The 27,847-nt window shown below is 32.1% G+C and overlaps 1 protein-coding gene across 1 annotated transcript; it reads left to right on the forward strand.

Moving 5' to 3' along the window:
- Positions 1-1,531: 1,531 nt before the first annotated feature.
- On the forward strand, positions 1,532-27,200 carry LOC124355573 (polycomb protein suz12-B-like). The gene is made up of 9 exons (XM_046806736.1): positions 1,532-1,742; positions 12,499-12,545; positions 16,009-16,189; positions 16,826-16,917; positions 22,528-22,768; positions 23,338-23,552; positions 24,986-25,163; positions 26,106-26,299; positions 26,943-27,200. Exons 1-9 carry the CDS (start codon positions 1,646-1,648, stop codon positions 27,198-27,200), a joined length of 1,503 nt encoding a protein of 500 aa, XP_046662692.1. The 5' UTR covers positions 1,532-1,645.
- The last annotated feature ends 647 nt before the right edge of the window (positions 27,201-27,847 follow it).

The following is a 27,847-nucleotide window of genomic DNA, read 5'->3' on the forward strand; positions in this document are numbered from 1 at the left end:
TTCCAAAAGCAACGCATCATTTCTTTTACAAAACATCAGCACAAATTATGTTCACACCAAGATGGCTACCAATACACAAGCATTTATAAATGCAATTATAGGATTATAATATAAAATAAACATTAGTGAATAATTGTCCAAAAAGGAGGGAAAATAACAATTAGCAATATATTGGCGTAGCAGTATCAGCCACAACAAACTTAACAATAAACAAACACACCTTTGCAGTGACTGATATAATAATAATAAATAATAACTAGAGCAACAAATATAAATACCAGAGTAGTATATAAATATTTGTAAACTAATGTGGTAGAATCAACTGTCACATCAGCAACAAGCAGCTATAGTTACGACGAATAATAAGTAATACATAAAACATACTGTAATAATATTAACAATAATAATGGAGAAGGGGAAAACACTAATTGGCAAAGGGAACTTAAATTCTCTGTTGCGCTGATGTGGATCTTTGAGGCATCACTTAAACACATTTAATAAAAACACGGTGTGTGATCCTCTTATAGATGCAACCTGAGAAGGCACATCACACTCATAAATACAGCAAAGTAGATCCAGAAGAGTGTTTCAGATAACTGGTAACTTCACTTCTAAAGAAGATGAGTAATCTCTAATAGAAGTCGATGGAAGATGAACATTTCACCGATCTTCAAAAGTCTGAAGATTCCTTAGTTTATTGCATAGTTCGTGTGTTGGGCACAACTTGATGATGTGTATATTCCAGGGAACGGACAAGTCTATGTCATTGAGCTAATACGTGCAGTCAATGAGGCCATAGATAAAAAAGATGAGGCAATTCACTAATTTGAACAAGAAGTCGAAGTTAAGGCATTTAAAGCTCAGTGTAAAAGTTTGTAGTAGAGGTCAAACAGCTCATCAAGTTCAATCACAGCTTTATCGTAAAACCCTTAGCCAAACCTCATTTCCAAGAGTCTGATAAACCGTGTTTGGTCTTTGTAGAGCTTATCTGAATGGTCAGATTGACCCGGAGACCAGATGATGGAACATTACTCCAGAAAAGAACTTATCAGTATCTTATACACTATGACCAGTGAATGAGGAGATCTAATGCCTCTGGTTTAGCGGTAAATAAAGTCAAACAAAGAGGATGCTCTAGAAATTACATTAACCATACGCTCATAAGGGCTAAGATACAAAAAGAATAAGTCGAAATCACACCCAGATCTCTTACTTTATCAACTACCCTCAGAGCAAACACCACTGAATTTATATTCATAAATAAACATCGTCTTGCTTCGACTCATTGATATGACAAGACACGATATATGTTAGTGTACGTAATCTACTAAACCAATACATTTATGTATATTAATATTACAAGAATACGTTTGATTTTAAATTACCGTAATTTTAAACCAATTTCAACTGAAACGAACTTTATATAGTATAAAATGTATTGTCTTGTGAATTGAAAAACGCAAGTCGTGTGTAGAAAAAAATTAAACGGCTGGGAAGGCGACCGGCGGCTACTGAAAGAAGGTGATCTCGATCCCTGTGTGTGTGGTAGTTGTGTGGTGATTCGCGGGTTTTGGTTATAGGTTGGCCCTGTTCTGTGAATTTTGAGTGTGTGTGATAGTGATATTATTGTTCAAAATTTAACAAAATGCCTCCAAAGAAACGTGATAAAGATCAAGATTCTTCTAAAACAAGAGTAGATCTTGTACAAGCTGACCATGAGTTATTTCTTCAAGCGTTTGAAAGTGAGTGTTTTTATTGAAGACGCTTGGGTTTGTTTCAGCAACCGTTGACATGGAGTCATTGATTTTGAATAGTGAATTTCATATTCTCAGCAAATTATGTTTCAGTTTAATGATATGCATGAAAAGGCTGTGATATTACACAAATTAGTTTAATTTTTTCTGATAGGAGCAATTAAATAAGTATTACCACTAGGGATTATTTTATTAAAAGTAAAATAATATAAATGTCATAACCTATCAACTTTCCTGTCTATACTAATTGATATTCCAACTGCTAATACATAGACTTTTTAGTTGTATAAGTTATTTGCTTCCTAAGTTTGTATGTGGTCAACCAAAAATATTTGTGAATATTCCCCCAAAACACCAGCCTAACCATACAAACTAATATTCTTCTTTTAAAATTGAGGCTGCAATATAGTAAGTGGCCACTACCGCAATAAAATCATTGATATTCATGATTATCTAAATGACCGAAACCAAAATGTCAAACTGAATTCCTTAATATGTATTTCAAATTACATTATAACTTAGTGCAGCTATTTTTATATCTAAAAGGTGATAATGTAATGACGAATAAAAATCTATCTAGGCTATGTGTATTTATAAAATGTAACAAACAAAACCGTGTAACATTTAGTTACTATTTTAAAGGATGTGTACTTGTGACACAATAATTAATTCTAAATAACTATAATTTTGTATATATGTATTAGTTTAGGTATTTCCTGATTTGATTGTGGGGGTGGCCACATACTACTGTAGCCAACATTGAGGCAGGCTTGTATATATATTCTAATTGGTAGGTAGGCTTTTTTTGGAAGGGGGTTCTATCTACGCCCACGGTATTTCAGCTGAGTATACCAAAGGTTTTTATGGAAAATTGTCTAAAACCACTTACAAATATTTATTAATTATTCTGATTAAGTAAGTATTTAATCTTTATTAAACTGCCACTGCCCAATTTAATTGTTATGGCAGTGTCTTAATATAGCTAACTGGGGTGGATTTACAGTAGAACCCCTCATATCCGGCCTCGGTTTTACCGCACCTCGGTTTATCCGGCCACTTCCCGGAAGCCAATATCGAAATTTATTTACCACGGCTTGCAGACGTGCAGTTGCACGCACTAGTCTCCCACGACTCTTGCGTTATTTTGGTGTATCTATTTGTTTACATTTTCCTGTGTTGTCCTCAGTTGAGCTAATAGGTTTAACCTGTAAACAGTTCGTTGATTATTTCCAGTGCGGTTAGTACAGTACAGTACAATTGTTTTGTTTCGTCAAGTGCTGTGTACTGTAGGTTGGTTTATCCGGCCGAATCGTTATCCGGCCAGGGGCTCGGTCCGTGGTGACCGGATATGAGGGGTTCTACTGTAGTAGAGTTTCTAAAAATAATTAGTTCTATTTACTACATCATTAACTGCAAAACCAGTTTAGAAAATATTGAGCTACACGAAAAGATAAAAAAACCTGTTTTTTGTTACAATATATTTTTATTTTAGATAGTCTAGGTTATATTTTATCCCTCTCTAAAGGGTGAGGTAGATAACTAGTCCACGAAGTATAGCGGCTGAACCAAGAAATTATCTTCTTAGATTTAACAAAAATCCCATATTTTGACCTCTAAGAATTTGGTAAAACATAAAAAATATCCCAAAATACCTTTTATGAGGGTTAGGGGTCATTTTCTAAAGAATTTCAAATGTAAAGATAGGTTGAGCTGTATCTAATTTCAAAGGTCTCTTATTGACTGATCTTTTTGAAAAAACAGCTCTAATAAATTTTGCTTCTTGTATCCAAATGTCAAAGTCCTACGATTTCACTGTTTTTTTTTTTTACTGAACGAAAACCTTGTTAAAAATTTCAACAAATCCAAATTTTATTCAAAGTTACCAAAGAAGTACTCTTTCTAAAAGTATACGTTACAGTTTGCTTTTCAGCACATTTCAAATTTTTTAATAGTTCAAATTTATAATTTATAATATTTTAAACTTTTGAAACCTTCCAGATCCTGATGACATTGCACTCACTACAAGACAACATGATTTGTCCAAGATAAATTAATATAAGTTGTTAGTCTTAAAAAATCCATGTCAAATCACCCAGTAAATAATTAATTTGACACCCACCTCTTTAGATTTTGATGAAACTTGGCACAATTGTTGCATTTGCTATCCTATTGATAAATACCAAATTTTATTACTCTATCTCTTATAGTTTTTTTCTACAAATTTTTTAATTTTCTTAATTTAACGCGATTTTAGGCCTCGGATTTCGCGTCTTGCAATGTAACTTGTAGCTTAAAAAATTAATATCTTAAAAACTATTTGAGATATCACCATGAAACTTTGCATAATATTTAATTAATATATTTAAAATAAAGAAAAAATACATTCACTAATCTATCTCAACTCCAAAAAATAATAAAAAATATTATAATCAGAAATTTTTTTTATTTGAAAACCGTTGTTGGGATTTACTAAAATTGCAATATCTCAGGTCTCAGACCTGGTAGAGTGTTCATATTTTTTTAAAATACTCCTAGATACATAGGCTAACAGATGAACAAAAAAGATGTATGGCTTTTTCACATGTTTAGTTAATATTCCAAAAAGTACAATATTATTAAGAAATTATAAATTTGCGGTTTACTTACATTTAATAAATGTGAAATAAAATAAAAACTGAAGTCTAAGAATCAATATGTTCTAGTAACAATTTCACATTCTGGTGTATGCTGCATACACATACTGTATGGGTACCTGCTGACCCAGCAAGGACACACCACTTAAACTGCAAAATTTCGAGAATCCTATTTTCAAGTCGGGGCATTCCCATTTAAAACAAGAGTAAAGCTCTCTCAAATTACTGAGAAGTCTTTTTTGCATATAAATATTTTTTTTAATGCTCACTCTATCTTTTGCTCCGAGTAAAACTCTTGAATTCTCATCACTTTGGTAAAAGTCTGTCACAAGTTTAACTGTGTTTTCGGAGGGTGTGTTACCTTTTTTAGGGTCAGTGATAGCTTGTATACCTTTCTCTCGTTTAAGTTTTCTTGCTTGTTTTACCATATATTCGGTCACCTGAAATTCTGTAGCAACTTTTTTCTGGCTCCAAAATTCTGGCACCAAAGTCAGAATCTGGACTTTTTGGGATCTCCCAACAGAAATAAATTTTTCTTTTAAAAGGCCCACGAGCTTATCAAAATCTTCTGCTTTTTTGATAACATTTCTTTCATCTTCTTTTTCGTCTTCTGACATTTCAATGTCATAATCTAGAGCATTGGAGATTTTTTTCTTTACTTCTTTTGTTACTTTTTCAACTTTTCTTTTGTAATACGATCCCTTACTATGTGATGACAAATTATGAAGTTTAATTGGAGTTAAACCCAAATCATCTAAGGCTGCATTTGTTTGTGAAAGGGAGACATTTCTAGATTCAAATGAATCCAATTCAATTATTAGTTCGTCATCAGATTCATTTTCAGTGATTTTAGTTTTTTCTTCACAGAAGTTTCGACATGAAGGGCATATCTTTTGTCCAGGTTTAATAAAAATATTTTTTTCACACAATTGTTTTGAAAAACTTAAAGATACACTTCTTAGTGACTTTTATTGGCTGTTTGTGTTTTTTTAATGGATCTATGCATACTGTTTGATATTTTTCAAAAACATTGAGAAAGTAGTAGCTGTGATGGGAACAAACATTTTTAAATTCAATTAAATTGATTCCAGATCTAAGTTTAATTTAATTCTTTTTCTTCCTCAGTTAATTCTGATACAGATTGTAATTTTTTGGAAGGTGTATAAGTTGTCTGAAAACAGTCTGATTGTTTAAATAGTCCAATGCTACAAGCTTGAGGATTTGTCATTTTGATTTCCGCTTACCCCATTTTAAAGTCCAAGAAGAAAAATAGGTATAACCTGTAACTAGCCTATTCACTTAGTTTTACACAATCACTGAGTCAGAGAAAATTGACTCTTGTTGATTTCCAACATTAAGGTGCATCTTTACTTCAAAACTAAATAGTTTTATTAAAAAACATTTAATGGAAATCACATAGTTATATACTGTAACTGTTATGTTTCACTTTTCACTTAATAAAATTAAAAATCACAATCACTGCACAAGAAGTTTGCACTATAGGTCTTCACTCACTCATAGCAAGATCTAAACTGAGGCAGTGTTCAATGGTTAGCTGTAGAGCTAGGAGCATGAACCAGCATGAAAGGATCCTGTTGAGACAAGATAGATGAGTCATACAGGCTGTGTAAATATTAGTGCTTATAATGTCTCTTTTATAAATATTTGTCATGTCTTAGTTCTGACCCCTTGCTCTATCAATAATTAATTGATTTTAGAAACAATTATAAATAAAATAAGTGGATATATAAAATTTTAAACACTTCATAGTTGATACAAACATGATCAGTAGTAAATAATTTACAATTTATCTTCATAAAGGTTTTGTAAATACTTTTAAATTGAAAGTGACTCGAGTACTAAGTTTAATTGAGTATTTTTATTCTGATAACAACTTAATACAAGAAAAGTTAAAATTAAACTTTAATTTACTTTCAAACCAAATGTTTCAAATTGCGTATTCTTTTAGTTGGTCTGTAATTTTGTTACTCATAAATAATGTTGAATATCAGTCAAACATGTGAAAAAGCCATACATCTTTTTTTGTTTATCTGTTAGCCTATGTATCTAGGAGTATGTAAAAAAAAATATGAACACTCTACCAGGTCTGAGACCTGAGATATTGCAATTTTAGTAAATCCCGACAACCGTTTTCAAATAAAAAAAAATTCTGATTATAATATTTTTATTATTTTTTGGAGTTGAGATAGGTTAGTGAATGTATTTTTTCTTTATTTTAAATATATTAATTAAATATTATGCAAAGTTTCATGGTGATATCTCAAATAGTTTTCATGATATTAATTTTGTAAGCTACAAGTTACATTGCAAGATGCAAAATCCGAGGCCTAAAATCGCGTTAAATTAAGAAAATTAAAAAATTTGTAGAAAAAAACTATAAGAGATAGAGAAATAAAATTTGGTATTTATCAATAGGATAGCAAATGCAACAATTGTGCCAAGTTTCATCAAAATCTAAAGAGGTGGGTGTCATGACCTGGTTGACTTGACATGGAATGACCCTATTATCGAATGGTTCAATTGTTTTTATCCAAAGGATAATTTGATATTACAATAAATTTAACTTAGCATATGATTTCAACTTATCAGTTATAGTAATTTTAATGTAAACAATAAACAAGAAGTAAATAATATTTTGAGACCTGGAAAATGGCGATGACTATGAGGAAAATATGTAAGACATTCCTCATAGGTGACAAGATTTGTTTAAGTAGCTTCAACATCTGGGTTTGGTTCCTGGTAATACATAAGGAGAATTCTTTCCTCCATTTCACAAAAGCGGTTACCTATTGATATCAAGCTGGGTAAGTTATAAATATTGTAAATATTCTAGGCCATAGTTGGTTTTGCTGTTTTGAAAAATTTATATAATTAAAATTATAATGTACGAGATTCTTCTTATTACGGTAATTTATTATAACTAATTGTATACGATTTTTACATACATTGAAGTTGAATATGTCAAATTGTTTTATAATAGCAATCGAATAATGGGTGTAGGCTGCTTATTACAGTCTCCCTGTTCTAATAAATAATTGGAAAATATAAATTACATTTTTGAGTTAGTAGATTACAATTTAAGAAACATTTTATAATTTAATATGTCTGGATTAGCCGATGTTTCTATTAAATTGTTTAAACTAGCCTTTAATTATTAAATTAATATAATACGCATATAAACACATATAACTCATACTAACTTCCTCTGTGAGGCCTTCTAGATAGCATAAACATAGTAAAAGACCCAATATAGATCCTAGAGGTACTCCATGTTTTACAGTTTGATATTTGAAATTGTAATGTCTTAAGTGTTTACAATTTTCAAAATCATTTACATGTTAAATTTAAACATATTGCTGTCTATTATAAACATAATGATTTATTCTCCTTTTTTATCCAAGCAAGGTATGTATAATAATGTCTTAGAAATTAAACTGCCATGTTATCAAGTTATGTAGCAGCTATTTAGAAAAAAAATGCTCAAAAACAAAATAGTTAACAAACTGAAAGAGTCCAGTCACATAGTAACTGAAGTAGAAGTCTGTAACACTGGTCTCTCAGATCATACCGGTCAATACTGCACAGCTGATCTTCCTAAAATACTTGACAACTCAACATCTTCAACATATATAGGGATACAAGCTCAAGGAATCTAAATAACCTAAAACACTTCTTAGCCACAGAAACTTGGGAAAATGTGACACAATCAAATGACACTGATGGCGCTTATGACAATTTCCTTATCACCTTTACTAGGGCCTTAGATGTTGCCTGCCCATTCAAAACCAAGAAACTACATCACTCTAAAAGGAATACATACCACAACGCAGAAGCCTTGAGCTTACAGAAAGAATTTATTAAAGCGAAGGACAAGTTCAATCTTACTGGAAGAATAGAAGATAAGACTGAAGCAAACCGGAAGAAGAAAGCTTATGATCTAAAACTCAGAGAGCTTAGGAAGGAGGCCAATGCAGACTATATAAATCAAGCTAACAATAAAACCAAAGCAATCTGGGAAATTATAAATAGAGAAAGAGCTGCTAAAAACCAAACAACACCAGGCCTGACTCATTTAAAAATTGATAAAATACAAGAAACAGACCCAAATAAAATCGCTAACCACCTTAACACCTTCTTTATTAATACTGCTGACAACACCCTATAACAACAACAAATATCAAATGACAACATAGTATATAATCCACTTTACAACATAGAAACCATAATGACAGAGATGACCCCTACCACAGTAAAGGAGATTAAACAAACAATCCACTCACTAGCAAGTAAAACCTCCTCTGGGTTGGACGAAATGTCTTCTAAAATCATAAAATTTTGCGAGGCTGAACTCTTAAGACCAATACACCACATCACTAACCTATCCTTTATGCAAGGCAGATTCCCGAAAAACCTAAAACTTGCCAAAATATATCCTAAACATAAACAAGGAAATAAAGACGAAGCCACAAACTACCTTCCCATCTCACTACTACCGACTGTATCTAAAGTAATAGAAATAATAACTCTATCTAGACTCCTCACTCACCTGCAAGCCAATAATCTCCTGTCAAATAAACAGCATGGTTTCAGAAAAGGAAGATCTACATTAATTGCAATAATGGACTTTGTTGAATTTATTATAGACAACCTAGAAGAAGGCAACACCATCACCAGTATCTTTCTAGACCTGAGTAAAGCCTTCGACTGTCTTGGCCATAACCTAATCCTAGCCAAACTACAATCTCTTGGCATTCTACAGTCAGCTCTGAAATGGTTTGAGAGTTACTTGAGTGAAAGATACCAAGTTGTGGAGGTCAAACAGAGAAGAAATGGAGACACCTGCACTGTCATGTCTGGAAGGCTTGGTGTTCCCCAAGGCTCCGTCCTAGGGCCAATCCTATATATTTTATTTACAAATGACTTGCCAACTTTCTTGGAAAACTACTAAATTCTATTATGTATGCTGACGATACTGTTCTGCTATCTGCCCAAAAGGATGTTGAACAGGAAATAAACTCCTACATCTCATTTAATATGGCCCAACAATATTGCAGATACAATGATCTAGTATTAAACAGCTCCAAGATTAAGCAAATCACTATAGGAACTAATAAAAACTATGTGGCCGAACTCCCTGACCTCCAAGAAGCAGAACACATGAATTATTTAGGAATAACAATAAATAATAATTTAACTTGGACAAATCACATTGACAATTTATGCCTAAAGCTAAATTCATCTCTATGCCTTATGACGAACCCATGCAACTAGCAACCTTGAACCCACTAAAATAGCGTACTATGCGCTATTTGAAAGTCATCTTAGGTATTGAATGGCAGCATGGAAAAGCACAACAAAATTCAACCTTTCAAAAGTCCTTAAAAAAAAAAAAATCAATACGTTTAATGGGCAACCTAGAGAAAGTTGTAGAGCTACGTTTAAAGAATTGAAAATACTTACGGTAACATCCCTTTACATAATAGAAACAATATTGTATTGCCAAACAAGAGACCTTCCCCGAAATGGTGACCTCCATGAGCATTATACAAGACATGGTCAAGACTTCCCACTACCTCTTCACAGAACAGCCTTATTGGAGAAAAAACCTACCTACGCTGGGAAGAAACTCTTTAATGCTCTGTCAGAAGAAATCAAGAATAATCAAGATAATCTCAAGAAAATGAAGACAGCAATGAAGAACTGGCTACTGCAGAGATCCATCTATACAATAGAGGAATTCTACTCTTGGAGGCAACTCAATCAAGACCACTAATACTTTTTATAATAAGACTTAACACCTATGTACATCTTATTTTCATTGACGCTACTTTTAATCTTAAAGATTATCAATAAAGAATCTCTGATTTCTGAAGTATTTAGCTCAATGGCATCAGCTACAATTTTAACAAATATACACTACTATTAAGAAGGATAAATGATAAATCAAAATGCTGTTAATACAATAAAGAGCAGTATTAGGACAATATTTTTTATCATGTTAATAATAATAACCAGACCTACAAAGGTTATTAAAACTGATTGATTAGCTACTTGCACTATTACAACACTTTTTTAAGGACTTCTAAACTGTCATGCTCAAGTAGCCAGATCTTAAGTTTCATGCATAACTTTGCTAAGTCCTGAATACATTTAAGATGCTGAGGTAATTTATTAAAGAATTTGAAGTATTTGGATCCAGCCTGAAAATTTGGGTTTGGAAGGAATGTCTGAAAATGTATTTATTAACTTTTGTTAATCTAAATATCCGAGAACTTCAAATGTCATGAGGAATATTTATGTTACCCCTATTGCCATATCTAAAATAAAATAATCTCAGTACTTTATAGACATACAAGTGTTATATGGGTAAAATGTTCAAGGAGCAAAAAGGGGAAATGAACTGTCTAGCATTCCTTTATGTAAAATTATTCTTTAACAAAATTTTTGATTTGTTCTGATTCTATTAACGAGGTAAGTAAAAGTTCTCCCCCCCATATTATTCCATATTGAAGTTTTGAATGTATCAAAAAATTTTAAGTAAGGGTAATTGAGAAAATTTTCTGAAAAAGAAAACTTTTCAGAGACTGATTTTGTAAGTTTACTTAGGAAATTAACTACATGATTGTCCCAATATAATTTTTTTATCTAAAATGACACCTAGGTACTTAAAATTACTAACTTGTAAAATTGTAAAATATTCCACTACAATTTGTTTCATGGTAGATCAATTAAGTCAAAGTTAATGCTTTTGCTATCCACAGATCCTTATTTATATTATTGCATAAATTTGTCAATATATTTTGGTGTACAAGAAAGCAATGTCGTCGGGAAAAGCAGTTATATTAAGGAAGAAATCCAAATTTAAAAGATTATTTATAAAAATTAAGAAGTGGGTTGCCGAGATAACTCGAGTCTTGTGGCACCCCTGTTCTTACAGGCAAGGACTGACTCAGGCATTCTACGATTACCTTTATTCTTTTTAATAGTGCTACTCTTTACAATTCCACTTAAAAGTTCTATTAGTATATTAAAGTATTTACATCACTAATGTTATAATAATCATTAAAATTATGCTTGTTCAGCTTATCATTAACAATTTCATAATTAACTTATAGTTTATTATTACATTTTTGTATTTCCTCTTCTCCAATACTCTTTAAAAAATAAGTGTTAACCCTACTAAACAATGATCAGTGAGGTCTAAATAAAAAACTGAACTACGACTTGTAATATTCCTCCATTTAACAAAAATAAGATCAAGACATCTATTTACTACAGTTATCGTGGTTGGTACATTTATCATTGATACATAACCAAAATTGTACATTACACTGAGATAGTAGTGCATAATAATAGATAATTCATCAAAAATGTGAATGTTAATGTCACCTACGTACACTGCGTTACCACCAATGTCAGAGAGCACATTCTGTGCTCATTTATATATTCAGAGCCTGAGTAGCTGTGAAACGTATAAATACAATACAATTTAAAATTAATCGTTTTGAAACTAATATCTAATACTTATTTAAGTATGAGGAAAATCAAGCAGATTATTTTGATTGTATTCCATGATTTTAAGAACAATGTTTTTAATAAACTGAACCCCTTCAGTTGATTTATTTGTCCTGGATCTATGCTGCTCCTTGTCCAATAAATTATTTGAATCCAGTTGATTCAAATCAACTTGATCAGTTGAATATCCACTATTCTTTCAAATATTTTGGAAAATGATGGAAGCAATGAAACCGGTTTATAACCTGTAACATCTCTGTCACTTTTTAAAATATCAATTTTTAAAATATTTTCAGATCATTTGGGAAATACACAGAAATGGATTAGGAGTTAATTAAGTGTACCAATGGTTTTAAAATACTTATTACTGATTTTTTTTAATTACTGTTATTGGAGTTTCATTCATCTCAGATGAATATTATTTTTATAAGAAGAAATAACTCCAAAAACATCAACTTTTTATATCTCTCCCTTTCTTTGACCGGATTACATTCCAAGTTACTTTGACTTTGTTTTGTATTAAAATAAGTCTTGCTACCAAGTTTGAATATAAATAATTGATAAATTTGTTTCAGAACCGACCCAAATCTACAGATTTTTACGATCGAGGAATATGTTATGTGTAAGTATTCAGTGTAATTTTTTTAAATGAGACTTAAATTATTATATTATATATACATGAAGTTTTGGAAAATCACTTATAAAATTTAGTTTAAGGTCTGTTAAATAGAATTCACTTTGATTGATTTGTAACTATATTGATAAGTTAATTTTAATGTTTTTTTATTGACCATAATTTTTTACAAATTAATCCTGAGAAGATATCATTAGTAATTATTAAAATTAGACAATTAAACCTTTTAGGATTTATGGTTTTTATGCCAAAATAACTATCCCGTCTTTGCTAAAGTTTTATGATGAAAATTGCAGCTACTGGATGTCATGAAAGCCTGTGAGCAGTGCAAATTGTACAATTTTTTTTGCTGGTGCATATTGAATCATTATACATTAGTTCCATCATTTGTAAACATATTGCATATGTTGGCAAGCTACAGATAACTATTAGGGCATCAATCAATCGTATTTATAACTGTTATGCGTATTTAAAATATCTACGCCAAATGAAAATCCTAGAAACGGGAATACACACCGTTATTCATTTTCCTAGTGCTACAGACGTGAAAACAGTTGAAATTCAGTCTGTTTTGTGAAGTTTTACTGATCAAACATTGAGGGATGGAATGCTGTGCAAAGAACTTTCAGAAATTACCAAAAGAATGGTTGTGGTGAAGAAATGACGCCCAGTAATCACTGATGATTTGATACAGAAAATGAAAAAAATGCTTCTTGATTTCATAGTTATCAAAAGAATTCCCTCAAGTTTCAAAAGGTACTCTCTAGGACATTTTTAGTACACTAAGTGCCCTCTTAACCAACTCCCTAGAGACTGAAGTTTTGTTGGATACAGAAAATGTTGGTTCGAACAAATCACCAACAACATAACCTTTGACAAAAAATAGATTAAGCCATAAAACATTATATAAGGGTGTTTATTATTTTATTGAATATACATTTAACTCATAGAAAATATAACTGTGGAAGTAGTATTGAATAAAATATTTTACATTTATATTTAAAATATATTATGTTGTGTACACTATGAGATATTTTAAAAGCCTGTGATTTTCTTTTGTATGTTTGTTTCAATATTGGTCTATTGAATATAGAGTCATGCCACATGTTCAATAAAATCTTTTAAAAATATCACTTGTTTCATCGTTTTACTGGACTTTGAAAAAAGAAAGTAAAATGTTTCCTTGTACTAAACATTTGTGTGAAGAAGATATCATACAAGTTAATAGTGCAAAATGGGAAGTGGAATTATCATGTAAATATTGTGTTCCAGAAAACGTTCACTGGTAACGCATTTTGTCTGAAGTCCAGATATTGCGATTTGAAATCACTAAAAATTGTAAATTATTCATTGGATATATTGCTATGATATATTAGCATGTATAAAACCACAACTTGAATAATTTTAATGGAATTCTACTTCAGCAGAAGAAAGCAATTAGAACTGTAATAAACCTAAAACTAAAACAGATTTGATTATACATATTAATAGTTTGTTCATGACTGAAAACAATTAAACACATAATTGACAATAGTGGTTACTCTTAATTAATATTCAATCATGGCTACACCACATGTTACAATATAATAATTTATCATCACAAATTAGTTTTTTTTTAAGAAATTACATACATGGATAACAAGCTTTTTGCTAGATTGCCTGTGGAATTGCTGTCAAACCGTAAACTCCTTTGATAAAGTCTTTAAAACAATATTTAAGTAACAAGTTTATTTATTTATTCCAAGAGTTCTTTGAAGATTAAGTATTATAATGTTCATTATAAGAGTTGCTTGCAGTCAACTTGAATGTTACATACAGTACTGATTGATAGAATATAAAAATATGTCCTTTGTAAGACTGTCTGGATCTGTGAGTTTCACTTCTCTTTTGTTTTAATGAAATGTGTATCTATTTAATTGGGTACCATTACACATACAGTACTGTACCATTACTGAATAAAGATATATTGAATTAGATTGCTTTGAATATTTCAGTAGGACTAAATTCCTGGAAAGCCGGCGATTGAACCAAAAGGCGATTAATTGTAAGGCAGTTTAGGGAACAGTGAAAATTGAGCTCACAATGAGTACAAAAAATCATTTGTTTAGGCGGTCAGAAAAAACAAATAGGCAGCCCCTTGATAACTTTTCTTGAGTAGCAATGCTGAAGGTAATGATTATTCAAACCAAAATGTCTCACACATTTTCATACATGGATGGTCTACTTTACACCGGAATCAAATGAAGAGTCTACGGAATAGACATTCCATATCAACCAAGAAAGTGAAATTCAAGGAGACATTATTATTTTCAGCTCAGAAAATCAATGAACTTACTATGTTTTGAGACAGGTACGAGGTATGCTTATTGGTTTTTTCTTATTGGTGACACGATCAATTCCAAAATATACTTTGAGACCTTAAAATGCAATTCAAAGTAAAAATTGAGGCGTACTGATTTAAGAGATTGTTTTCCTGCATTACAATACCTGACCACATCAGGCAAAACAAACTGAAGATCTTATCCCATGATTTGGCTGAGAACAATATGATTGTCCTCCATACATCACCCAGTGATTAGATGTATTTTTGTAACTGAAGTATCATCTTGGAGTTTAGCACCACAATGACGACAGTAACATTAGAATTACCATGTTGTAGTAGCTTTTAAATCAGTAGCAAAGTTCTGTGACAATGTCTATACAAAAGTTTGTTGTTCTATATGATAACTACCTTAATATTGATGGAAATTATGTGAGAAAAGTAGGTAATACTTCAGATGCTTTCATGTAAACATAAAATATTCACAAAATTTACTTTTTTTTGTATATACCAAAATGGTACTTATTTAATAACAGTTAAAGAAATTTGCTGTTTGTTTGTTTTCCTTGTTCTATTTTAACCATGTTATAATAAAAAGCGTAATATTTCTCTAGTGCATTTAGATTGGGAGCCAATAGGAAATTTACATTGTATAAACAAACAATCTTAGTTTCTCCTGAAATCAGCATAAGAATTTCCTTCTAATAAAAAATTTAGTCATCATCTCCACAATTTCTGTGGGGGTCAAAATCGAAGGGAATTTGTGTTAAAATTATCAAACCTAAACGTTTTTACAGGTCATAAATTTTTAGCTTGACAAGCTTAAAACAAATTATTAGGTTTTTAACTGTATATAGTTACAAAAATGACCTATGTGTTACAATATGTAAAATATAGGTTATATATATTTAACCTTTGGTATATTTAAATTTTTGATACCCTTCCTTTTCGACCTCCACCAAAACTAGCACGGCTTTTAAGGGAACAACTCATTACAATTATATGGGATTGTAACATCACATGTTTGATCCCGCTTTGTGTATTTTTAAAATTTTACTGCTCTTGAACTGTATCCTCCAATGTGTTTATAAACCGATGGCAGATGAAAATTAATACATGCTATGTTTGCAGCCCATATTTTTGAATCGTACATTGACGTACATGCGAGGACGTATGTCCCGGTCAAACAAGTCTCGGAAGACATTCCGCATAGACTCACTACTGGAACGTGTGGAGCGAGCGCAGAGTGTTGGCCAACATCCAATGTCGGGCTATATGACTCTCACCTTTCTGGGCTTCTACGATAAAAAGGGTACGTTGCAATAGTTTAAATTCAATCTTAATTCCAAGTGTTCTCTTGATTCCTGCTATATTTGAACACTTGCAGATAGAAAATACAAAAACTTTAAAATTGTATTATACAAAATTCTGATTGACTTTTGAGTTTGTAGAGATCAAATATACTTTAATACACATATAAAGTAATAATCACCACTTCTGCCATCTAAAATACTGTGGTATCCATTGAATACAATCTAAAATAAAAATTATTGTAAATACATTTTTATACTTTCAGTCAGTAGTCTTAGTTCAGATTTTAGTTCATTAGCATGACATTCTCGTGGTATTACTGAGGTGAGTTACTTAACTACTATGCTGTGGGAAAATATATGTTTGATATTTCTAACTATTTTTTTACTTATAGCGTAATATTATCAAAGTTATTTTAATGTGCATTTCACTATAAAAATATCATCTTAAACATGAAGTGGGTGGCCCTTTCATGTCTAAATTGGACATCTATCAATTAGTTTGTTGTAAGAAACACTGTCAAAAGATTTATATATATTTATAAATAGTCTATTTATAAATGTACAATAATTATCTATGTACTATCCTTAAATAATCTGTTGATGTTTGGTAACTAGTTTATTCTGGATTTATCCAGGTGGCAGCAATGAAGATGCTGTAAAGGTGGAAACTCTTCTACTCAAAATTTGCCACAAGAAGAGGAAAGAGAGTTCGTGCCCTGTTCAAACGGTAAATTTAATATTAACTGACCTAAGATCTTAAAGATTATATCGAAGTACAGGGGTTATACACCAATAAATAAATCTCAGCCTTTCAGGGCTGATAATACTGATTTATTATTACACTGTGATGTAACATACTGACGTCTTGTCTGGTACAAATATCAAATATCGTTGACTAAACTTACATAGCCTTTAGTCAACATAGTCTTTCACTCCTAAACCCTGAAAACTTCCTTTATAACATCATAAACTTCTTGAATAATTTTCATAATAAAAATATTTCCCTTTAACTGGATTACGGATCCCTTTAATTCCATGTTGATGACTATGAAGTGTTACTACCACGAAACTTGACAACCACGAATATTGACTATGAAGTGTAAGGATGATCACAAAATGTTGATGACCACAAATCCGCCTAAAACAATACCAAACTAATTAGCTTTAAGCCAAGACATTAAATAATAAAAAAGAATCTACTTCACCAGAAGGGTTAAGCATGTACAACTTCATTGCTGGTTTTGATTATCAAACCATAAAGGTAAGAACTGAATTACTTTTATTATTTACTATGCAATATGTTAATATTAATATTTGTAAGTAGCTCTCAGCTTATTAATTATTACTTTCCATAAAATTAGTATTGATAGAGCTCACAGTATTTAGCTTCGTAGTTGAGACGGGCTAATTAGATTAGGTGCAACTTAGGAAGGAATGGTGGTGACAGTGGCTACTACAGTAATTGTACAAAAGAAAAAGTGTGGAAGGACACAATTTTCTCATTGGGCAGCAATACAGACAGCTTCCATAAATATAGTTGCCCACACTCTTTCCTTGTTTCAGGCCAATATGAAACCTTGTTTCGGAACAAAAAAAGAAGCTTTTGCATAAGAACTCCTTAATTGAATGGATTAGCCGTTAACAGAATTGTGTTAAATAATGCATTATATTTCAGTTAGGTATCAGCTGAGAGGTATAATCACTCTACCTATTGATGTGCTTTGTGAAAATCTTTACAACGATACTAATAACTAAAAAAAAATGTAAAATAGGGTCCATATTCATTTTATGGGATTTTAATGCACTACCTAAATTAAAAGAATAAAATGTGACCTCACTTTTCTGGTATAGGTTTTTTTTACTTAATAACTGATGAAGTAAAGAGTCGATTAAAAATAAGAATCTTTTAGTTAGGGATAGAAAATATAGTACTATTTTGGCACTACTTTAACTTGTGTTTTCTTTTATTTATTTTGTTTCTCTTTCGTATATAGTAGAAAGTGTTATAGTGGTTCTCAAAACTCTATTATAGAAATATCAGATTTGAGAAATTAGAGCTACAACAGTTATATTTCAGAATTGGTCATATGTATGTGACTATATGAATGGATCAAGTGACTACATTTGTCAAGCAGATCTACACTTTAGTGAATTATGTTGTTAATTTAAATTTAAATCTAACTAGTAACATGTTTTTAGTAAAAAAGCAAAAAAGTACAAATAAAATACGGTTTTGTAAATGTTTTAAAACTATTTATTAGATGCCAGTATAGTATCAACTGTGTTCCTCTAAATATTTACATAACAGTTTATTAAAATAATGTTTTAATGTTTCTACCAATTTCAACTAAACTTTCACTATATATAAGAGTATCACAAGAGAAAAATATGAAAAAAAAATTGGACTGATGATGACTCATACCACGGACATGCCCTAAAGGCAAAACGAGTTGGTGCAGCCACGAGTAGGCTGTTGCTGAAGGAAAAACTTATACTTACAAAAATAATATTTCACTTCCCATAATGGAGTTTATAAAGCCAGTCTTCAAAAATCTTTCAAAGATTTATTTTTTTTAAAGTCTCCATGATAAGACAAAATCCTAATGAAAGCTTCAACACTGTGATTTGGTTGTTGTTACAAAAAATTGGCATTGTTGGTTTAAAAAATCTACATTTTGGTTGTTTGATGCTGTATCATCTTAACAGTGGAAATGCAACTAAGTGTATGATTTTTATAAATTTAGGCATAACCTCCTAAGACCCAAGGAAAAAATTAAAATGTTTAAGCAAAAACCTGATGTTCTTTTAAAAGTACAAATATCTCTACTTCGGTAAGACCCAGGGATTTTTTCCACATTTTTCAAGTTGAAACCTAATGTTCTTTTAGAAGGACAGAGTTTTAGGGAATTTTTTTACCAAGAAGGAAATATTTGTATGTTAGATGTTGGCAACTCTGCTGACTTGTTGTTTTTTTTAGGTTGTCAGTCATCACATGTGTGTTTCAGTTAGCTGGCTAGTTTAGCCATAAACATAACCTCCAGAAAGATGGCTTCACCAAGGAAGCGGAGGCTTTATTTTCAACATCATTGTAAGTATTAAAAAGTATTGATTGTTAATATTTTCTCATTAGAAACTTGCAGTATAATATATATAGCTAGTATATAAAAGTTGAAACCCATTGAAAATCTAATGGAAAAGACTAGTTTTTATCATTAAAAAGATGTGTCCTTATAAAAGTACATTGGGTTTTTAAACTCTTTTTATCTCAAAAGTGGATTGTCCTAATATAAGGACACTAGGCTTAAGTGACTACACATTTCATATATATGTGTTTCCTGTAATTGTTGACACTTTTTAGGAAAATAGACAATTTTTAATAAATTTACCTGTTTTACACATTTATTTAGTTTAATTTAACTTCAAAAAAGGATGAACATTTAGGCCTATGAAGTTTTCGCTCTTATTTAAAGTTACAAAAAAACTGTTTTTACAGCCATGGATAACATAATTTAATTGTTCCAGTAAACAATGCAGAAATTATGAACACCATCAACCAGCTTGATGACTCCGACATGGATGTTTCGGAGGATGATGACCAAGATACTGATTTGGTGAGGGACATCCAAAACCAACCAGTAATAGATCTATTGGATAGTTCGTAGGTGGTCAAAGACAGAGAAAAGTACATTACAGTGCCTCAGCCTCAAGTGATAAAGGCGTACAATACACATATGGGAGGTGTTGATATTTCAGACCGTATGCTATCATATTGTTCTTCCAGACAACGGACAAGGAAGTGGACCACTAGAACAATAATGCACCTGTTTGATTTAGCCATATCCAATTCCTGGCTTTGCTACCGAGAAGACAAGATCAAATCAAACATACCATTAAAAAAGTGGCACAACTAAGAAAGTACAAGATGGATTACGGAGAGTATTTAATTGAATCAAACTCTATTCTTAGTGACAGTGAAGATTCAGGGTACCCCACAGATGAAGAGGTTACACCTGGAAGAAAATCCCAAGGAACTTCCAAGTGTGAGATTTTAGGGACACATGGGAACCACTTACCTGAAATTACGCCAGGAGTACAGCAGAGATGTTCAACTCCAAATGTTTCAAAAAAGAAAACATCGGTAATGTGTACCAAATGTAAGGTCCATTTATGTTTAGTAGCACAAAGGAACTGTTTTTTTTTTTAACTTTCAACAATGTTTAAGCCCTTTTTAACCCTTTCCGGGCCAGGCGGCAATATATTGCCGCCATAGATCGTGTCTGAAAAGTGCCAGGCGGCAATATATTGCCGCCTTGATATTCGTAATTTTCGTTAAAAAAATACGACATCAAATGATTAAAGTTTTATGTTTTTTTTATTCCCTGGTATATTTGTAGATATTTAATATGAATATAATTTTTATTTTGGAGGTCTATGCATTTTTATTTCGTAATTGTCACGTGACATTATCAGGTGACTCGATCTATTGTTGTTAATTCTTTATGCTTTAGTGCAATCGTACCATTGTATGCTGGATTCTTCTTCATTATTTTATTTTGTGGTTGTAAATATTAGTAGTGTTTACCTGCTTAGCTATTGTGTGTAGTAGTTACAATGACTGACAATTTGCGATCTCACGGGAGTGAAATTGTAAGTAGCATATTTGTAAATAGAAAAAAAGTTGTAAATAAATTTCAAATAAAATTGTGTAAATATTTCTTGGTAAATAGTGTTTTTTAACTGTATTGAAACTGCTTATGGATCCTACAATCATCTGTTTTACCGGTACATCCGTAATGTGAATATTTATTTTAAGTTTCTTGCAGTTAAGAGTCAGTTGCTTTATCACTTGTTGCGAAGTACAATTATGCGTATTTATACAAAATGTGTCATAAAAAATTTATTTATGAGAGAAAATAACACAAAATTTTGTATGGTTGTTCCTTTATAAATGTACAATATAATAACATAGCTTTCTACGGTAAAATTATTTTTCCTTTTTTTAGTTATTTACGAAAAGAAATTAAAAAATTAAATTTTTTTTTATGTAATCCATTAAAACATTATTTTTTTTAAATTTTAAATTACTTAAAAATACATCTTTATATTTTTTTTGTTGATAGTATATATCTATACGAGTAATTTGGTGCAACTTTTTAGGTCATTCTCTAATGTTTATGAAAAGTTATAAATTTTAATCTAAGAGACTGCAAAATCGCCAATTTTAGCCTGGCACTTTTGACTAGTCACAAGGGGATAGATATGTGAAAAAATTTTGCAACATCTCATATTTGGTCCTGGCCCTGAAAGGGTTAACTTATAAACAACTAGTGTAGCTATGTGTTTAAAGAAAACATCAGAGACGTGTACAAGTGTAAGGTCCATTATTTTTAATAGCACAAAGAAACAGGAACCATATTTTAATTTAAAAAATATTAAGCCTTTTTGAACTAAATTGAATTTTTAACTGTTTGAGTAAACTAAAATGAAATAAAGGTAAGTTTTAAAAAAAATAATGTCTCTTGATTTCACTACCCTGTATTTTACCCAATGAAAACCCGGTGTACTTTTAAAAGGACTATACAAAATTGTATAAATATATCAAATATACTGTTAAATTTTGTTTTTATAGTGTCTAAGTAGGTTATTGAATAAGAAATTATTAAAAAAAAACTTATTCCAAAGTTCAAAATTTCCCTGGGTTTTACTTGAGTACAAAATGTTGTCCTTCTTGTAGGACATTGGTCTTAGTGACTTAAAGGTGTACATTGAACTTGGGTTTTACTTAAGTACAAATTAATGTCCTTTTAAAAGTACGCCAGGCCTTAGGAGGATAAACATTGGAAAAAAACAATTATTAGTATGAAAAAATGGATGAACGCACAATCCAGGATTTCGAACGCTACTCACCAGACATGAAAAAAACTACCAAGACAGAAGAAAAGTCAAGTTAGAGGACACTAAAGAAGACCCTGATGATCCAAGCTAACGAGCTGGCATGTTTTAAATAATAAAGGTTTTGTTAACACAAGTTTTACATTAATTTTTGTGCATTTATTTCTTTTGTCGCCGTTTCCTGAAAACAGTGTTTTTATAATTTGGTGAACGGTTTTCTCAGGAAGTACTGCGTATAATTGAACCAAATTTTTACCACATATTCTTCACATCCTGATGCACACTTTAATGCACAACAATAAAATATCAATGATGAGGATTATAACACCGTATGAACTTAGATTTTATAGAACTGTCTGATAATGTTAAAGCGGTGAAATGACATTTCTAATATTTGAAAGAAGAAAGACAGTGCATTATTTTGACATTATTTATTGTGAAACAGGGTACTTCCCGTGAATTTTCATTTGTCACGGCTGCCAACCCGGGTGCACTGTTGTTACAGAAGTCACTGGGCACCAGCTTCGTAGCTTACAACCCACCTGAGGATAGTCTGACAAAGGTGCCGGCCTTGTCTATCCCCACAGAATGCTTCAGCCTTACCGAGGGGAACCAGGTCAAGTCCTACCATCTGCTTCTGCGAGTTGGACCCCACAACCCCATCCCCAACGGGGACATTGACTCCGGTATGTAGTACCTGTCAATTGTAACTTTACTATACAATACAGCCTTAATATCATACTGCCCAGTAACTATCATGTGTTTTTGCAACTGAAGAAGCATCTTCAGTGCCGAGATGATGACAATAGTGTCAAAATGATCGTATTGAAGTCATTGTCCTATCATGACAGCATACATACAACAGGGTTGTTGTTCAATATGATAAGTGCCTTTTTAATATTGGTGGAAATTATTTAGAAAGTAGATTAAAGTGTAGGCTTTCATTTAAAAATAATATTGTTACAAAGAGTTTACCTGTTTTTTAATATATCAAAATGGTACTCACAGTACTTAAAATTACAAGCCTCTTACATTATATTTTTGTTTGTAACCTTTCAAATAATAGTATTATAATAAGCTGTTCTATGAAAAATCTGTGGAATTAAATTTTGCAAGTTTTACCCATTGAAATGTGTCATGATTGATTTCTAGTCAAGCGCACTAGTTGTATATTAGTCACAAGTAGTGTTCCCATTGTAGTAGCTGCTTGAACACTGAATGTTTGCAATAACAAGCTGTCTCGTTGGTTGTACAGAGCCGCCACACAAGAGAAGGAAGTCAGTGAAAGGTGATGGGGAGGGTGAAGAAGGAGGCTGGCACCAGTACGGCACTGACCTCATCATCTACGACAAGCAGAACCGTTGCTTGCTGTCCGATGGGGACTATGAGCTGCTGCTGGAGGCTCTCACTCCGGGAGCAAAGATCTCACATGCCCTCTCTGCCTGGGAGTACATTGGACCCATCAAGGAGGTAGAATTAACAGTACAACATGCTGAGCTCCAACACACATTCTTAAATGTTTGCAGTTTGAAACGTACAAGTATTGTTGAACACTAAGTTTAGCTTTCATTGTAGAATTGTATATAACATTTTTTTTATTAATAATTTTCTTAGTTATTTAGTAAGTTTAAAGCTTGGCTTGATTTATAAACAGAATCAATAAAATAACTAACTTTGTTTCTCGAATATAATTTATACTGAAAAACACTTTTTAAGGGGGTTCTTTTTACACCTACAGTATTTCAATTGAACATCTAAATGTTTTTTACGGGAAATGGTCCAAACCCACGTACAAATATTTATTGACCTCCCTAGGAACTGTACTTGTGACCTCTCGGTTAGAGAGCCGTATATTAGAGCTGTAGCTATTAATTATAGTACGTGCCCTAATAAGCTCTCTAAACCTTACTATATTGCTGTAAAAACTATGAGTTTTGTTTTCTCAGTTATAATTAAATCGTCTATCGTAAAATTGTGCTGAATTGTGTTCTATAGCTATTTCTTCTTTTGTCTTGCTTGACACTTATTAATTTTAATTTGAGTCTTTGTGGTTCCAATTGGTGCCAGTTTTTTATATCTTTTAAATAACAAAGAGATAGGAGAAATAATGTAATGAATCCTTGGGATACAGTATGTCTACGTTTATTTGGCTTAGTTTCAGTTTGAACTTGACTTTATAATTTTGTCATTTACAAAATTTATTTTTACAAATATAACTAGGACCGTTTTAAAGATTTGTTGAATGCTAATTTTTTTACATTAACTAGCAATAAAGAACAATCAACACTGTTGAAAACGTTTAATAAATGAGTCAGGAAACTCATAGTGAATAGTTGTTTTATGTTTTCTTGTTTAAAACAATGGGATTACTCTGCTGTATGGGGTGTGTCCAAGCTGCTTAATATAATTTGTTATGTGTCGATTGATTGTCCAATGGCCTTTAAGATCTTTGATCATGAGTAATTATATCAATAGAGGTAGTAGTGAAGATATATCTATAAAGTGATCAGATAAAATCCTGTCTCACATACTCCCGTTCAAAGATCAGACTGTGCATGTATACAAGCTGAAGTGTTAAGTTTTCCAAAGTGCTTATTAAGAATGAAAGCTACACCATCATTCATCTATATGGCTTTCCTGGAATTTGGATAAATGCCAATAATAACAAGCGTGAAAGCATTTGATTAATTTACTTTTGACGATAAAGATCATCACATCTAATTATTTCACTTATTTGTACTTTTGGCATTATAGTCAATAACTTTATTGAGGCCTTCATGAATGAGATGATAAAATTGTGAAAGATCACTCTTTAGAATGGTGGGGAATCAAAATAAATTGTATTCTATTTTGGGTATCAAATTTTTGTTTGAAAATTATTTTTCAATATGTTTTCTTGCTAGGACCAAGCAGACCAGTTGTCTTCATCATTTGAACAGTTCAGTACAGGCCCTACGCTGAAGTTTCGACTGAGATGGTCGAGGGAACCGGTCACCAAACTTGTCGACCGACCCAAACTTGTGAATCCTGCAGTGGAAGATACGTTAGATACCAACAGCAACAAGGAAAATGATAGGCCAGGTCAGTGTTACCACTTATCTGTCATTAATCGTGGAACATTCTAACTTATTTTCTTATTTTAGACAGTTTGGAGTGTAATATGATCTGAACAATGTTGTGAAGATAAACTTGTTGGTCCTATGGAGGATTTCAAATTTTACCATATCTAAAAATAACTGATGAAACAATTGGGATCAAAATTTTTATATATATATGTACAGCCACTTAAAGTATCAAACTATACTAAAGAAAATTTGCATTGTCTGTTTACTGCTATGGAAAGAATTAACATTGAAAGAAAAATATTACTGTTCAAGTAAAAAATGTACAAAACAAAGATAGATTGTTACTTTAATTTTATATCTAGGATTATTATGAATATTTGATTGCAATATGTTTTGATGTACATGTAAAACCGTTAAATGGTTTAGACAGTAAATTTTACCGTCTCACTTTTGCTTTATCGGTAGTTTACCAAATTCGCACTAACTATAAACTTGTATCATTAGTTGGTCTCCAGAGAATTATGAATGAAAACTTGCTCCGTAAGCACATATACTGTAAGATGTGTGGTGGTTAAATGGTTTAGACAGTAAATTTTACTGTCTCACTTTTGCTTTATCAGTAGTTTACCAAATTCGCACTAACTATAAACTTGTATTAGTTGGTCTCCAGAGAATAATGAATGAAAACTTTCTCCGTAAGCACACATACTATAAGATGTGTGGAAGTTAATGTGATTATCGTATAACGTTTAAAGCGACATAAATAACTTTCTCTTGCATAAATAACTCTAAATACTTAAAGACCAGAAGTAGCTTTGTAATGATCACTTCTACAAGATCATTCCAGCGTAACCCATGATCTAATTGTGAGCCAAGAAATTTTTAACTATCCATGTATACTATTTTCAATATGTAAACGGTATTGCTAGGTAAATGACAAATGACTTGTCTGTTCCAGCTGAGAAAGAAGACAACAAATGTGAGAACCGCCTTCAGATTGTGTACCAGTTCCTGTACAACAACAACAGCCGGCAGCAGACTGAAGCGTGCGAGGATCTTCACTGTCCGTGGTGTTCGCTGGACTGTACAACACTCTACTGTCTACTCAAACACCTCAAACTGTGTCACTCTAGGTTCACCTTCACTTATGTCGTGAGTACAATTTGAATTTTACAAGGCTAGAGTATGATGGAATTCACTCAGAGGTACTCAGTGACATACTCCCCCATACTACCTACATGCAAGTTTGTCGTAACCTCATCCCCTTTTTAACTACTGCTGAGCTACTAACATGATTCTGATACCTCACTGAGAGGATTTTCAGTAGGTCCCTAATAACAGTTTACCTTATCATTCAATCGCAAACTAATTATGTTCGATTGTAGTAGTAAATGATATTTTCACATGATAAATAAAAACGTCTAGACAAGTAACAGCTAGGGATATACGATTTTGGTGACTGATAGATGAATAATACACATTCTTGTGTTCTTGTGGTAGTCCAATTATTTTAAACCCATATTAGTCCAGGTAGTGGAGTGAGACAATGGTGTATAAGTTATTAAAATCAGGTTATGAATAATGAAGAGGTAATATTTTACGTTGGAGCTGTTATTAACAATAAATAGGTATATACCTATTCAGGTGATCATACAATAATTTGCCAAATTTGTTATCATAATTTGAATTGCCTTCTTAGTTTGATAGGATGCCTTTATAAATATGTTATGGAAGGAAATGAATACTTACATTAGTTAATTTCTGTGTTGAAATTGTTATGAATCATGTTACACAGCCTATCCCGGGAGGAGCGCGGATCGATGTGGCCATCAATGAATACTATGACGGTTCGTACTCTGGGAGCCCCCAGGATCTCATCTCACAACCACCCGGGATGGCATTCTCGAGAAACGGCCCGGTCCGTCGTACTAGTGTTTCCAACATCCTCGTCTGCTATCCCAAGCGGCCGCAACCCTCGCTGTCTGAGTTTTTGGAATTGGATGAGAACGAATTTGACGGCCAAAGACCTTACATCACTGGCCACAACAGGTAGGTTCAGCTGTCACTTTTAACTTTTATTTTTAAAATTATAAATATTTTATGTTAATTCATTCTGTTTCGCACCTTACATAAAATGTATTACTTGAGCTATTAATTGTAGGTTTGTACTGTTAAAGATCTGTGTCCTGTGTAGTTACTGAATTACTGGAGGAGAGAAGAATTGAGGAGTCCTGAGGGATTCTTTTGGAATGAGATTAAATAGAACAAGATCAAAATATAAGACATTCTTTACTTTACGTTTTAGTTTTAAATCAAAGCCAGACATTCATTATTCATGTAATGTACTATTCAAACAAGGGTACAGTTTTGAACAGTGTTTTTTTTAATTGAGTTGAGGAGGAAAGAGTCATCCAAAGATTAATTAGACCTAAGTAGGAAGACGGTTTTTAAAAAAATTTTTCTTGGATGTGCCATGGTTTCTTTCCCTTTTGATGCATGGTGTGGAATGAAATCTAAAAATTATACTCCCTTAAATGGGGTTTTCCATGGAATTTTGTTCACAAAATCAGCTTATTGCAACTATTCCCCCCCCACCCCCCCCCCCCCCCACCCCCCCCCCCCCCCACCCCCCCCCCCCCCCACCCCCCCCCCCCCCCACCCCCCCCCCCCCCCACCCCCCCCCCAATAACAGGCTTGTAA

Source organism: Homalodisca vitripennis, chromosome 2 (genome assembly GCF_021130785.1).
Source record: "Homalodisca vitripennis isolate AUS2020 chromosome 2, UT_GWSS_2.1, whole genome shotgun sequence".
Classification (NCBI taxonomy): Eukaryota; Metazoa; Arthropoda; class Insecta; order Hemiptera; family Cicadellidae; genus Homalodisca; species Homalodisca vitripennis.